Below are 15,776 nucleotides of genomic sequence, written 5' to 3'. Positions count from 1 at the left end.
AAACAAACCACCTACACTTAAAATATCCGAGCTGTAAATATCAACTTCATTACTGTTCAGAATGAACCACAGGTCTCAGAGTTAAATAAACAAAAAGTAAAATGTAGTGAAGTCAAATCCTGAGATCCTGTCAGACAGCTGTGTCACACTTGAGTGACATCGCTTTGCCTCAGTGGGTGAGACTGTGGTCACATCATCATCATAACCCTTAACCCCTCTGATGACTTCATCATGGTGACCTGTGTGTGAACGAGTCAGCGTCCTGTGGCCTGATGTGACTGATGGGGAGTCACTGATCGCTGTGGTTTGTGTGTGTGGTGTTATTTCTTGGTTGTGAAGACATCCTGGTTTCATTTAAAAGAAGTGAACTTCAAACTGTCCTCAGACCAGACTTGTACTTTTAAAATCTTTATTATTCTTATCTTTATTATTAGTGTACTGATGATATTAATGACATTATGATTATCGATTGACTGATCAAATAAAGATGAAATAAAAATGCAATCTTCAAGTTTATTTAGCAACATATACATTTAACTCAGTGATTATGGCTCTGCACAGTAGTTTTTATTATCACAAGTTACACAGCTTTGCTGCAGGAGCTGCTATTGTTTGTTGTTTGCCTGTTTACTCTATTAAACTACACGACGTTGAGTATCATTTCAACCAAGACTTAAATGTCAAGCATCACGCAATGTATTTCTCCATGAGATGAGCTTGGTTACGGTCATGTAGAGATGAGAGAAACACAGGCTCAGATGAGCCTCAAATACTTAAAAGACATGAAAATTGAAACTGGAATAAAATCTCTTTAGCTTTGTGACTAAAATTAAAGGTAAATTTAAATCAGGTGCCAAAATTAACACTGACACACACACACTTTCTCTGTTTGTATTGTACTGTATCTGTTAGTGATAATTATTGTACATGTTTCACTGCTCGACGTCCAACTTCAGGTCATAATGAAAAATGGTGAAAATATTGTGAATGTAAATATTGGCGTCTGGCAGCAGCAGCTGTCAACGACTTTCCATGGTCTGTAACGAGCTGCTTGTTTTTCACTGATTCTCAGTGTTCAGTTGTGAAATGCTGATAAGCCTCCGCGGAGGGGCGGCTCTACTGGGGGTCAGAGGTCACTAGAGTGTTTTCAGCGTTCATACTTCTCTGGGGAAACATCGCGGGAATATGTTAATGAGCCTGAAAAAGACACAGGTGATCTACAGGAAGTCATCTACACTTATCAAACAGCTGAAAGTTTCAGGCTGAGGTTGAAGATTAATGTAAAAATGCTTTCGCTTTGACGTTTACTGACAAAATAAAACATGTTTCACTGATATTTGAACATCTGTTTCTCAGACTCAACTTCTTCATCCATTTTGCTTCAAAGCATCTTTTACAGCAATCACTGTATTAAAGAGTTACTGTGTTATTATTACCATTATCATCATCACTATTATTATTAATCTCACATGTTAGTTGCAACTTTAGATGCTTAAGATTTTTTTTAAAGTGAAGTCTAAAAATAGATCTATTGTGAATTCATCTTAAATGTGATAAATCATTTGATGACTGCTCATCAAGTTTGCCCTTACTGTACTGTATTACACTCAGCATGTTCACATGGAGAGTCAAGTGTTGCTGTGGTGACGAAGCCATTGGACGACTGTCCTTCTCCCAGTAACAATCACAAGAAAGGAAATCCATTTATTGATAATGTCTGTCCGACTTCAGCTTGTTTAGGCTGACCTGTTACATCACAAACCAAACAAGTTAGCTAGCAGAGTGTGACTTGATGACCACTGATCTTTGGTTAAAGGGATAGTTCAACATTTTGGAGGCTATTGGGATTTCTTGGTTTCCCACATCAAACTCATCAAATGCACAATCCAACAACTCCAAAACGGAGTTAAGAGGTAAATTTATGCAAAACCGCTGATTACGTTCCATTATTATCTCATAGCGTGGTGAATGTTCAGGTCACAACTTGTCCACGAGAGCGTTTTGGAGTTTTTGGATTGTGTATTTGATGAGTTTGATGAGGGAAACCAAGAGCCAATTAGCCTCTGTAGTGTAGCTCTGAGCAGCTCGCGGTTCTGCTCCGCCATTCTAAAAACATCTTACACCGACAAATAAAGGTAACGAACCTACTGCTAAGACTATAGGGATTATGGCAATGGGCCAATTTGCCAAAATGTTGAACTATCCCTTTAAAACTAAAGTCAGAGGCATCTGATCTAATGATGTAATGTCACGCTGAGGTGGAGGTGATTGTTTTTCTACCTGTTCTTGTCTCTGAGCCGACTGATCTCAGACGTCTGCAGCAGCAGCTCTTTCTCCAGCTTGTTGGTGGACAGCGAGTTCTCCAGGAGCTGGATCTCTATCCTGGAGGTGTGGTTCAGCACCTGGAGGAAGTGTACAGGGTCAGACACCGAGCATCAGCATCAACAGTGACCAGTGTTGTGTGGAGAGGCAACTCTATCACCTTGGCTTCCACCACGCTGAGTTTACGGGTCTGCTCGGCCGTGTGCGTGAGGAGGTTGGTCCCGATCTCCAGCATGGTGGCTGTCTGGTTGTGGACCACGTGTGACGGGATGTTGGAGGTTTCTCGTCTTAGGGTCTTCTGCACGAAGCTCTCCAACTGCAGACAAAACACAGACAGCAGAAAGAACAAAGATGATTATGGAAAGAAAAACAATGTGCATCCATAATTAATTCATGTTAAAAATCCTGTTGACAAAAACAACATAAACGCATCAGTACCAATATCATTTAAAAATGCACTGATGAATTGGAGCAAACATCAATGTTATGTCATGTCATGTCATGTTATGTTACATTACTGTTTCTCTCCAGAGTCTGAAGCTCTGAACCACCCACTCAGTGCATCAAGTTCACCAGATCCAACATTTCTGCAGAAACGTGACAGGAGGTCTGAGGTCTGGTATATAAAGACGCAGGTCTCTCCATCTCTGGGAATATCAGCCGATGCCAACTCGCACTGCCATGCCGTGACCTCTGACCCCCCCGACAAATAAATAATCTATCCATCTATTCGTCCCTCCAGCTCCACGTCCCCAGGATATCATGGCACTGAGAAGCACAGGGAGTTGATAAATATATCACTGCACCAACAAACAGATTGGCCCCAGCGGGACGACCAGTTACCAGTGAGGCTGTTTGATGAGTCACAGGGGGGAAAGTTCAGGCCACGACACCCACATCACTCTGGAGCTAAGTGCCAATCACATACTTTCACTTACTGTACTGAAGTATGCTTCTCTAGTATCTGTACTCACACCAAGACTGAACCTCAGACTTTTACTGCGCTAGACTTCAAGACAATAAAGGACTGTTACTTTGAAGCAGAGCTTTTAGCCGGTGACTGAATGCGCCTGTGACAGATTACAAACAAATCAGAGCCAACGTCTCTCGTGTAAGAGAGACGCATGACCTAAACCATGAGCATGACCATGTCCTAACAAAGCTTTGTTTGCTAAAGATGCGTTCCTTCAATGTCACAGACAGACTAGGACTCGTTTAGTTTTGATGTTTGCTCAGACAAACAACATCTGTACTTTTGTTGATTCAGTTGTGTTTTGGGGTTTGTGGCTGCAGACGTTGCTACAGGCTGTTAAGTCTCCTGGTTCTGCAGGTTCTGTAAATGAGGAACAAAACAATGCCAAGTTGACCTTTGATTCTTCTTCATATTTAAAATCCACTTCTCAAGAACTTTAACTCCAGTAAAAATCAGTCACTTGTGCTTGGACCAGGACTCAGGAGGACTCAGGTGATTTACTGTAGGTGATGGAGTTGTTGAAAGAGTAAACAGAGAGTTGATGCTGAGCAAAGAGCTCAACTGCATCATGGATCCAGACCAACAATAATCACTAATTTCTTAGTTCTCAGCCAAACTGAAGTGTCTGTGATGAAGACGATGAGGTGAAGGCTTGAATCCCTCTGATTCATGTTTCAGACTGATCCTGACTTTCACCAACATGATGTTTTCATTGTTTTATTCCTTGAAGCTGATGTTATCTCTGCTGACTGACTTATCATAGTCATCGTCCTTCATGCCTGTTCACTGTTCCTCACTTGACCGAGCAGTTAGTTACTGCAGTGTGGTTATGTTTAGTCTGCTTCACTTCACATTAAACAGCCTTCGCTCTGTTCAATCAGAGAACAAGAGGCCAGATACAGATCAGTGCGGCCATGGATGCAGGCAGAGATTCAGTGTGAGTCTGTAAACTGGTACAAACCTGGAAAAACCAGATGCTGTGACGCAGCGAGACGTTAATCAAATAATCAAAGAGAGAAAACGTCTGGAACGAGCTGCCGCTGGTTTCTGCTTCCTGAGATGAGACACAGATAAACTCTGATGAAAGGCTCAACCTCCACCTGACTGCAGCACAGTAAGCGTGAGGAATAACTGCTTCACTGCTTTGAATACAGTATACAGCATACAGTACGAACAAATCTATATACTTAGAAATAGTCCTCCCTGTGAGAGAGCAATGGAAAGGATAAACAAGAGATTACATGAGAATAATTGAAAGAAACAAGAAAATCAAAGTTCAACAGGTTCTTTTTATTTTTATTTTTTGTTGAGTCTCTGGAGACACAATGTGCTGACTCTTTAATTGACCCTTACTTCCTGCTGTAGGATTAAAGCTACACACACACACACACACACACACACACACACACACACACACACACACACACATGAAGGACACAAGCGAGGCCTGACCACCGAGTTCTGGGGGGACGCAGGCAGCCCCACGTATGGAGGCCTGTTTCTGAGATGCTAATTCAAACCACATGTTGGCTCCGCTGTGATCGAGCCCTCTGTGTGACTTCACAGAGGGAGGGGGGCAATGAGGGAGGGGGAGGGGCAGGGGGTCACCGAATGTCCCGATAACAAGGCTGACGCACAGGCAAGTAGCACCGATAGAGATCTAGGGTAACAAGTGCACAGTGTGTTGTGGTCTGGATTCTGAGGGACTGAGGACTGAAGCCCAGGACCGAGACCAGCGTCTTATTCCATGTTTCGGTGGGAACGAGTGTTGGTTGTCCACGGCTACTGGATGTAAAAGTCTCCTCTGTCTCCAGAAAACATCATGATTTTGGTTCTCCTTGGTTTGGTTTAGACGTTCATGTTCCCCTCAGGATGAATTCATCCAACTGATCACCTAGCTCCATCAGCTGGTTCGTGAGCTTAGAATTATAAGGTTCTATCTCAATTTTTTTCAAAATTGGGTTTTTTCCATAATATCATCCATTAGTGGTCTGTTAATGCCTGTGTGGTGTTATTTTTAAATTTTCAACATTTTTTGATTAGTTATTCATAAAATACAAAGGTTCTATCAACCAAAACACAAGCCGAGTTGGAACTTTGATGCTCAATATCTCGGAACTACCCTACACGGAGATAGAACCTTATAATTCTAAGCTCACGCAATATTGAATTCAGTTTCAAGTCTCTCATCCAGGGTTTAGGTCCAGGACATTCGGCCTGCAGCAGGTTGAAGCTCCTTATCAGGGATCCTTATCACATCGTTGACATCCTCCTCCTGGTGTCGGAGCTCCTCGCTCTATTACTCAGTTTGAAACCATTTCAGCCTCATGGTCTCATTCTATCAGTCACTACCCGGAGCTCATGTCCACAGGTGAAACAGTCTGACAGGTGAACCGAGAGCTTCTTGCTTCGGGCACAGTGACTGTGTTTCAGAGCAGAGCTGCTGAGCCTGTTCCATCACCTCTGTGTCTCTTAATATTAGAGTCCAGATGTTCTGGCAGCAGAACGATTAGACAGCCTCGGGCTTGGTTTCTCAGCTTGGCTGCGCTGAAACTGTTTTACTTTTCTCCATCAGCCTCAGATCCTTTCTCTCTCTCTCTCTCTCTCTCTCTCTCTCTCTTATCTTGAGCTGTGCAGAGATTCATTGTGTCTTTGCATCTGGTCTTTAACTTCCTCCTGTCATCAGCTTTGTGATGGAGTGGATGTGTTCACTACAACAGCAGTTTCATGTCTGTAAGTTGCAGTTACAGTAAGTAAGGCTGTTGAGTGTAGCTATTTAGTTACGGTATTTCTCTGTTGCTGACCCCGTTTCAACCACAGGTGATAGTGTTAGGGTTGGAGATGGAGAAGTTTGTGTTTCCTATCAGATCTCAGATCAGATCAGATCTCAGACTATATATTTCTCCTTGTTCTCACTATGTCTAACATTAATGCTATTTCCCTTCAGTTTACACAGAACCTCTCGTACCTGCTCGTACCCACACATATTGTAAAACCTTCCTCCTTCATGTGTCACAGATGCAGATGATGAGGAAGCTGTGTTTCTTCACATTCCTGACGTCGTCACACTGACCCTCTGTTTTCACTCCCCACGCTCCATATGCTCCATCTTCACCACATCTCCTGACAGGTGTTTTCTAAAACACCAGACTGCTGCCCCAGACATTTAACACATGTGCCTCCTGGGGAATATACAATAACATCATGTCTGTGTTGCTGTCGGGTTGAGCGTGGGCGGCAGCTGTGATTCTTACCTTTTATTGGATATTGGAGTAATTTAACACCTAGTTTTAGCCTGAACACATTCACTGTGTGTGGGAATAATTTAGAAACATAGAGCTCAGAGCTCAGACTGGTCGCTGCACATCAACAAACAAGAAGTAGATTAAAAAATGAATCGTTTAAAACATTGACAAACATTACATTAGTGGGGAATATGGGAAATGGACTGCATCTCTATTATCTTTCTAGTCCAATCAACTGCTCAAATCTCTTATTGGGTCAGTATTTTACCAGTTACACTTGGACATGTGGACTGGAGGTTGGTTATCGAACCAACAACCCTCTGATTAGTGGGTAACCACTCCACCTGCTGAGCACAAATAAATTAAAATCATGGATCTGGAAATATGATATGAACTATTCTGGCTGAATTTAATTGATTTCAGAATTATTTAAAGGTTGAATATGGAGAATGTTTATTAAAAGCTACATTTTTCAAAAATAATACATCCACAGGGTGTTTAGAGGGTTGCAGAATACGTATAATAAGTATTGCTTTTCCATAAAAAATTATACTTAGTCTGAATTAATTAATTTAAGAAGTTTTGACGGGTTCGACAATGACTTCCTCCTTACATCGTACCAGCCAGTAGCCGGCATTGGGGGTCACTTCTCCGCTGTTTTGCTAAGCCTCCTCCCCGTCGTGTGCATTTGTTTTCAATGAAGCCTTTCATAATCAATCGGTGTATTGATGGATTATCATATGCATGTTATGATGCATGTCTTATCTGTCATAAACAAGAGATTACGGTTTACAGGGCGTGTTTGTGTCGCGGACTCGCAGTGCCACCGAGATGAGAGCTGTGACACCGGGTCAGAGGCTCAGTCTGATCGCAGAGTTGGTTTTCAGCCACGATGTGGAAGGAGCCTCCACTCTCCCTGTAACAAGTTACAAGTTAAGTCATTCAACTAACATCACAATTAGTCCGAAGCTGTTTAATGAAGGTAAAAATGAAACATAAGGTAGGAAATATCCTGCGTTGGTCTTCTCTGTGCTACTCTGATCAGAGCGGTGACCCTAGCAACATGTTATACTTAACAATGGTACTGTATGGCAACGGACTGTTGTTTTTTTCTTCTGTTGTTGCAATCCCTACAGTATCTTGATCATGATGCCGGTATTCTGCTCATTCTCCTATTCAACCTTGAACATGGTCAGAAGTGTACGGCGGTGCAGTGCTGTTGCCTACAACAAGACGGTTCTTGGCTAGATTCCTGTTCCTGGGAGAGTCGAAAAACATTCACACACGGCTGATTGGTGATTCTAACTTGTCCATAAATGTGAATTTGATTTGAGTATGCGAGGTTGTTTGTGTGTATGTGTCAGTCCTGTGATAAATTACTCTGCTGAGGCAAGTCTAATATCAAATTTGATCTAAAAACCAGCATTTTCTACTTATTTTAAACGTATAAAACTGATCAGAGCCAAGTTATTTCTAGACAGAACCGACTTATTGTGAAATATCTTGTCAGGTAAAATGATCTTGCTGCATGGACAGATAATTTCACAAGTATTAAGTCATTTTCTCCTCAAATGTCAAGGTGTTTTCCTCATATTTTAGCTAGCCTACGGTAATCGTTTTTGCAGTGTACTACTCTCGCTCGATCCTTCCACACTGTTGTATTTCTATGATAGTGTAGAAAACCGAATGTTCAGAATCAGAGACGTGGCTGATCAGAGGTCGGTGATATCGGTCCTGCCCGTCTGTCAGTGGAGCATCAGCAGGGCGTCGGGTCACCGTGGTGTCGTGCATGTCACACTTGCTTGTTTTGGTGCGTTGCAGGGAGTGCGATGGAAAAATCTCCACGGGACTACAGTCACTTCACCCGTTGTGTATTTATGTTAAAAGGCTGCAGAAGGAGAGTGTGAGCCTCGGTTGTGTAAGAGTCACTGCGTGTGGACTCTGTGGACTTTCAGTTACAGCGCTCTTGTGACTATTTTCTTCACTACCCTGCCTGCTAAGTTTGAACAGTGTTTTTAAATCCATGTCCAGTCCATGTTTAGCTTTTTAGAGAATGAAACTAAAAACAGATGCAGCTCTAACTTTCACTTTCTGCTTAAGCGCTGAGCTCATTTTAAATCATTTTACGGGAAGGCTAAATCTGTGACGGAGGTGGGAGTGAGAAAGCAGCAGAGTTGTTCATGTTGTTTCATTTCCTGCAGGACGCCAACACCAGGACTCCACATCAGACGTGGGCCAAGCACAAACAACACGGCTCCAATAAAATGTACCAAACTCAAATCAAACCTTCTCCCTGTTCCAGGATGTTCTCCTCAGGCTGGTTCACTAGTCTGTGGCCACTAAAGAAGGAAACCAACAAACAACAAACAGTGGAAGTTTCTTCTAAATACTTTAAAGCAGAGGTTTCTCTATCAGCCTCTAGTGGAGCAACCATGTTCATGTCTACCACAGAACAAAGAGTAAACTCTGATTAGGTTCAATATTTACAGTAATTAGAATCAGGGTCAGGGTTCAGAGGTCAGCACTGTGACCTCACAGGAAGAGGGTGTGGCCTATCTGTGCACCTGGCTGAGTTTCCTCTGGAGGCTCCTGTTTCACAGATGACTGCAGACGCCACAATCCTGTAATCGTTTTCATTTACACTGCACTTGGATGACATCTTCCACACATGTACTGTAGAAGGTCTTTGTGTTACACTCCATGAGCTCTATGAATCTATGAATGACCTTCTGCTGTTTAAACCCAGCTAGTTACTGATTTTGACTCATCATGCAGAAGATGGATGAACAGATTAGCACCACTGTTGATGTCAAACACAGGCGTGAACCTGAGGTAATGTGACAACAGCTTCAACAGCTCTGAGATAAATAAACACATGAGAAGAAAAGAGAGAAGCTCACTTTACTGTAGATCACGGCGTTGAGTTTCTCTGTTGTGTCATTAACCTAAATATTATAGTCTAACGACCCGCTGACCGTCTGTTGTGTGTTTGATCCCCCAGCACTGACACTCAGTCTGTCACAGCCTGTTTGTGTTTGAGTGGGTGGAAGAATGTGAGTGTGTGTCAGTACATGCATCTATAACGTGTGTGTGTGTGTTTATGTGTATGTGTGACGGGTCCCTATTACGCCCCCGCAAACGAGCCACGACAAATATCTCAATCATCTCACCACAATCAGGACCAGATGGGCTGAATCAACAGTGTGTGTGTGTGTGTGTGTGTGTGTGTGAGTGAACTTGTGTATGCACATTAAAGCATACAATGAAAAGCAGGACTTACATTGTTGTTTTTGTGCTGCACAGTGTGGGTATCTGTGTGTGTGTGTGTGTGTGTGAGTGTTCCTATTTATCAAACTCGTCAGAATCTCCCTGAGATACATTAATTAAATGACTTCATCTGACTCTCAGCCAAAAGTCACATGACCGGTCCGATCACATGATCAATCAGAGCAGTCATGGCAGGTTGATAAAGTCTGTGAATAAGTGAAGTATTTCTATATTTTTGTGTTTCCAGCTGTGGGAATGATTAAAAAAAAAAAAAACTTTTATCCATTTCATTCTCGTGTTTTATAATACAATTTGAAAATCTTAAACTTGAGATGATGAAGTTGAATTAATGGTCAATTATTTAGTCATGTGTCACATGTTTTTATCCAAAGTGAGTTACAAGTGCATCAGTGGTTTCAGAGCCAAGGGAACTTCAGTTTACGTAAATACTAAAAGTAAGAGTTCGACATCTGTTTAATAATTTCATATATTGCAATGATGCCGTTTCTCTCAGCCTGATCCCACTGGACTCCATTGAGGGTTAAAGTTGTAAAGGTAATGTGGTTTCTCTTTCTTTTTGAAGAACAAAACAAAAAACAGACAAACTGATCCAGGGACAAAAACCCAGAGGAGTAAGAAATGAGGTTTTAGTGCTGCTACAGTTCTGGGCTATAAACTGTCCTGCTGAGTGACGTCTGTTTCAGCGAACATGTGTGAAAACGACCCACAGCAGGTTCATGGTCCTCTGTTTTAAAAGGTTTGGTCGGACTAGAACATAATATAATATAATGGAGCTTGGTAAACCGCTGGCTCCTCCTGATCCCTCCTCCCACAAGGACTCATTAAACCTCACAGACACTGACAGATTAATCCATAACATCACCTGGATCCTAATCTATTGACTGTGACAACAAATAAAGCTGGTGTTTCATATTAATGGCCACTGTTGTCATAACGCTGTTTGAACAGATGGTGCTGGAAGGACGCCACTTGATGACGGAGTCACGATCTGGATGATGGACAGCGGCAGAAATTAGTTTGGTAAAACATGAAGAACTAGAGTTACCGCCACGTGGTTGGATAACTCCACGGACCAATTACGTTGCAGGAAACATGGTCACAGTCTCTCCCTGTGTGCCTGAGCTACAGCGTAAAAATTATTAATTCCTGAGTCCAGCCCAAAACACACACAGTCACCTTCGACCTCCAAATACTTATCTCATAAAGATGTTTCAGCTTTTTCAGTGTTGAAGTGAACTTGTGACTCCAAACATCAACCTGTGAGGCTGAAACATGAAGCTGCAGCTCCTCTCCTGACCACTAGAGTGAGTCTGCAACAGTGAGTCAGTCCCCATAGATTTGCATGTTTACAGCCTGGTACAAACAGTTTTGGTCTCTACAACTAATTTCCTCCTTCATGACGACCGTTGAACTCACCACTAAAGTTATTGTTTTTTTGTTTCCAGTTCTTACTATTAAATGTTTTGTCTTTATGTAGCTAAAGCACACTGAGTTGCCCTTTTGTTATGAAATGCGTTGGCCTATATAAATAAAGATGCCTATCTTTGCGTTGCCTCTTTGACTAACAGGTGGGTGAACATGCGTTTGCCACAAACCAGCATGAACCAAAGTCTCGGCTCCACACAGGCTCCTCCTCTTTGTCAGATTAACTCAGAGTTAGAGGTGGATTCGGACGCTGCCAAGATGGTGATGGTGGATCAGCTCACTCTGAGCTTTAGAAACCTGTGGGTGGAGTCACAGAGGTGACGTCCAATCTTTATTTACAACGTGTGAGTGACACACTGATAATAATATATCCCATAGTTCATTGCACAGGAACAAGAACTGTTACAGTAATAATTTTTTTTTTTTTTTATAATTCTTTTTTATTTCTTTCTACAGTAATAATTTGTACATCATACTTTTAATTAATCAACTGTCAGACTTAATAACATTCAAATTGGTCCTGTTAAACAACCAACATCAATCTCTGGCAAACAGCACATTTGTACGTCTGTGTTTCAAAATAGTGTTAACTGTAAACTACAATGTCATGGGTTTGAGTCCAGCACTCCCATTACTCCTTATTTTCTTCATGGACTATTCAAAATTAAATAAAAAAAAAAACATCTCCCCGACAGCTCTTAAGGAGAACACATTCATATGTGTGATATTGATCAGAGTTTTGGTTTTGACTACCTGCTGTCCCCAAAGAACTGGACGGACGGAGCAGAGCGGAGAGAGAGTCTGAGTTCACTCGTTTTAGGGCTGATAAAAAGGGAATGTTTGAGCCCCTTTAGAGCCTGTGGTGCTTGGCCCGAGGCCAGCGTGTGTGTGTGTGTGTGTGTGTGTGTGTGTGTGTGTGTGTGTGTGTGTGTGTGTGTGTGTGTGTGTGTGTGTGTGTGTGTGTGTGTGTGTGTGTGTGTGTGTGTGTCAGAGAGAAGAATGAGAAAGAACAAGAAGAGATTTTCCAAGAAGCCCTGCGTGGTTGTGGTCAGCCTGGCACTTGGCCACAAGTCACTGGGAACCTCTCCCTCTCTTCCTCCCCTTCTTCCTCTACATCACCCGCTCTACCGCTCACACCTCCTCACTTTCATCTGTTATTCATCTGATATCTCACCCACCATCTTCCTTCACACATCCACCAACCTTCATCTCCATCCGTCTTTCTTCAGATTTCTCCCCTTTCCGTTCCCCTCCAAACTCTCTCCACCTCTCAACAATGTTTTGGCCTCCCTCCCTTTTCTCTCCTCTCCACCTCCTCTCCCTTCTCCTTCATCTTTTCAGTCCGTCCTCCCTTTGCCCTCCACTTGTCAACGTCCATGGCAACTGAAATCTCCCACAGTGCCACCTCACAGCTGCAGAGTGATAAACGACTCTTTAAACAGGGGATTAGAAAACAAAATGAACCACCAGTCACTCTCAGCCTGACACACACACACACACACACACACACACACACACACACACACACACACACACACACACACACACACACACACACACACACACACACACACACACACACACACACACACTGAGGAGGAGTATTTGATCCCCATCCAGCTGATAGCAGCCTGTCTGCTTGGCTAACATATCTGGTGGCCTTTAGGACAGGAGATACAGTAAATCTCACTTGCAGTCCGTCTCTCTGTTTCCTCCTCTGGATCATCTGTCATGTGTCTATTCATCATGTTGAGGTAACAACATGACATTATGAGGTGAATTCAGATTCCAGTGTCCTGTTCCACCGTCAGCTCTGTGATTGGTTCTCTGTAAGCCTCAGTTTTTTACTGTGCACGTCTGATTGATTGATGCCACAGAGGAAAAACCCAAACAGCCAGAAAAGAGCCCTTGTTTTCCCAGTAGCTAACGATAGCTGCACCCAGGAAGGGAAATGGCCTCCAGTGGATCAACAGGAGCGAAGAATAAAGAATCTCGTTGCCATAAGAGGCAAAGAGGGAGAGAGACAGAGACCAAGGAGGGCGCAAGGTCAAACTGGGACAGATATTCAGCCCTGGACTTTTCCTCTGGGACAAGATTCATAGATGTTTTTCCTGAAATGGTATTTGAACCAGTAGTTCAAAACTAATATTAATCAATTAAGACCAGACCAGATGTGATCGTTTTTAAAACGCGTGACTGATAAAACGTGTTGTGATTCTCTGAAATTCACACTAACAGGACTGGACATTTATTCTCTGTGACACTAGCACCCTGAGTAAAAGGAGAGATACTGAAGAGGGTTCAGTCACCTGGAGTAAAAACAGAAAACAATAACGACTTAGAAGATTAAGATTTCAACCTGCGAACATGCCAATCAGCTAGTCGAGACTCAGGGTTAGAGACATGTCAGAGGAGGAGGAGGAGCCAGTGTTACAACTAGCCACAGGTAAAGAATCACCTGAGGAAACACTGTAATAAGATCAGTAACAGATTTGATTCTTGGCCTCCGGATCTGACGCTGTACGTCAGGTTTTAGGAGACTGTTCTCAAATGATGCTTGGGTTTTAGAGGCGACCTGAGATTTTAAATGGGATGAAGAAATGTACTCTGAAATGAAAATTGTCAAAACACATAGCTGAAGGTCAGAGTGACCTCTTTAGTGTCCTTTTAAGAGTGATGGTTTTATCATATGTGAAACACCCACTGTGCCAGACGACCTACACAGACCTGAGAAAACACAAGAATCAGGTGGGAGCCAAACACGAGATGAGTTCTCGTTCACATGTTCTCTGTGTGCTGTGGTGTTTCAAACTAAATCTTTCTTATCTTGTCAATGTCTGTGCTCATATTCACGTGTGGTCCAGATCCAGGATCCACAGAGCTGTGTGTGTGTGTTACTGTAAATGTAAACTGAAGGCTGTAAACCTCCATCAAACTGTCCAGGAAACGTTTTTAAAGAAAAGCAGCAGCTGCCAAACTGTGTCTGAATCTGCTGCTTTTACAGTAAATGCTTAGATTCAGGTCTGGACATATGTTGATCCACTTTGGATGTAAAGCAGAAACCATGTACCCACGATGCACAGCGTGAAGAGGGTCTCTGCAGGATAGATCAAGTGAGGCTGTGACGAGTCTGAAGCTGCCTCTGTAGGAGCTGAACTGTGAGTTTGTGTCCGCTCTGGATTTTTATCAGCGGCAAAGAAAATCTGAGCAGAGTCACTGAAGGATATAGGGATGGGAATCGAGTGGATCAGTTCTTTGGGACTGTTTGCGCGCCTGTTTAATGATCCTGCTTATCGGTTCAGCTTTCTTTGCAAATGCGCATACTTCTGAACCAAACAACTCACACTCACTCACTGCCTCGTTTGGCTCAGAACAAAGCAAACACAGCATCGAGGCAGAAGCGCTCTACAGTGTAGGGGTAGATTGAGTGATGGGACTGCACAGCCTGTCCCACCCACGGCACACAGGCACCTGTACCATCGACACACATCTGCATCTGGACACGTGTGCTGCTGCTCTCACGTTAAAGGGATAGTTCACCCAAAATTCAAATTTCACCCATTTTTGAAGCCCCAACATGAGAAATTGTTCCGAAAAAAATTAAATAAGTCTATATTTTAAGCTTGTTTGTAGCGGAAGCTCCCAGTGTCTCAGTTCACTGCTCTTCCTGTGTCAGATTTGCACTGACCGGGGGAACAATTTCTCATGTTGGGGCTTCAATACAAGAGGGACATTGCAGACGAGCAGTATGGAGGTATTTGGATGTTTTTTGGTGTGTCTTTTTGGACGAAGAAAAGTGAGCACCATTCACGACCATTATATGGACAAATACTGCTGCACGGAGGACTCTGAAAATTCTCACAACTCTTAGTCGACATGAGGGTGAGTAGATAATGAGTGAAATTTGAATTTTGGGTGAACTATCCCTTTAAGAGTCGATGTGGCTGTTTACTGGATTGTTATTTTTGCTAGACTTAAGTTTATCACCTCCAGGTCGTTTACAGTTGTTCTACCTGCCTACACACCCACAGACACCAGCGATTGTACCGGGCTGGACAGAAGCAGAGAGATTTATTAGGTTATAATTTAATAATCATTATAAACAAGGATTAGTATATGGTGTTTAGTGTTTATATCCAACATGTCACTGTTTACAAATTCAACATCTAGTTTGTCCTTAGAAAATAAAGTTTGTGAAGTGTCTGCGCGGAGCGGGCCTGCTGACAGATGTGCAGTAGTTTGGGTGAAGTCAGGTGCTGCCAAGATGGCGACAGTGGAGCAGCTCATTCTATATGCATATTTTTGGGGGGGTTTTTCACCTTTAATGGATAGGAGAGTTTCTGAGCTTCAGAAACCTGTGGGTGGAGTCACAAAGGTGATGTCCATCTTTATGAACAGCCTATAATCATAATATGCAAATGTTTGGAATCACAAAAGATTAAAAATCCTGCAGCCAATGTAATGAAACTATGGGATGTAACTGTCAATACAACTTTCAGATGAAAAATCCTATATTTGATGTG

The 15,776-nt window shown here is 42.7% G+C and overlaps 1 protein-coding gene across 1 annotated transcript in view; it reads right to left on the bottom strand.

Annotated features, from left to right (window-relative positions):
• The window catches only part of angpt4 (angiopoietin 4), a gene marked incomplete at both ends in the record, with an annotated part of 39,255 nt that overhangs the window by 5,587 nt on the left and 17,892 nt on the right, over positions 1 to 15,776 (bottom strand). The window contains 2 exons of the mRNA XM_083971577.1: positions 2,281 to 2,402; positions 2,483 to 2,638. Of these exons, the coding sequence (XP_083827703.1) occupies positions 2,281 to 2,402; positions 2,483 to 2,638 (278 nt within the window). The remainder of the gene's footprint in view (positions 1 to 2,280; positions 2,403 to 2,482; positions 2,639 to 15,776) is intronic.

The sequence above is a fragment of the Trachurus trachurus genome, assembly GCF_905171665.1.
Source record: "Trachurus trachurus genome assembly, chromosome: 5".
Taxonomy (NCBI): Eukaryota; Metazoa; Chordata; class Actinopteri; order Carangiformes; family Carangidae; genus Trachurus; species Trachurus trachurus.
The sequence above is the reverse complement of the archived record's forward strand: the minus strand, read 5'-3'. Positions and strand labels throughout refer to the sequence as shown.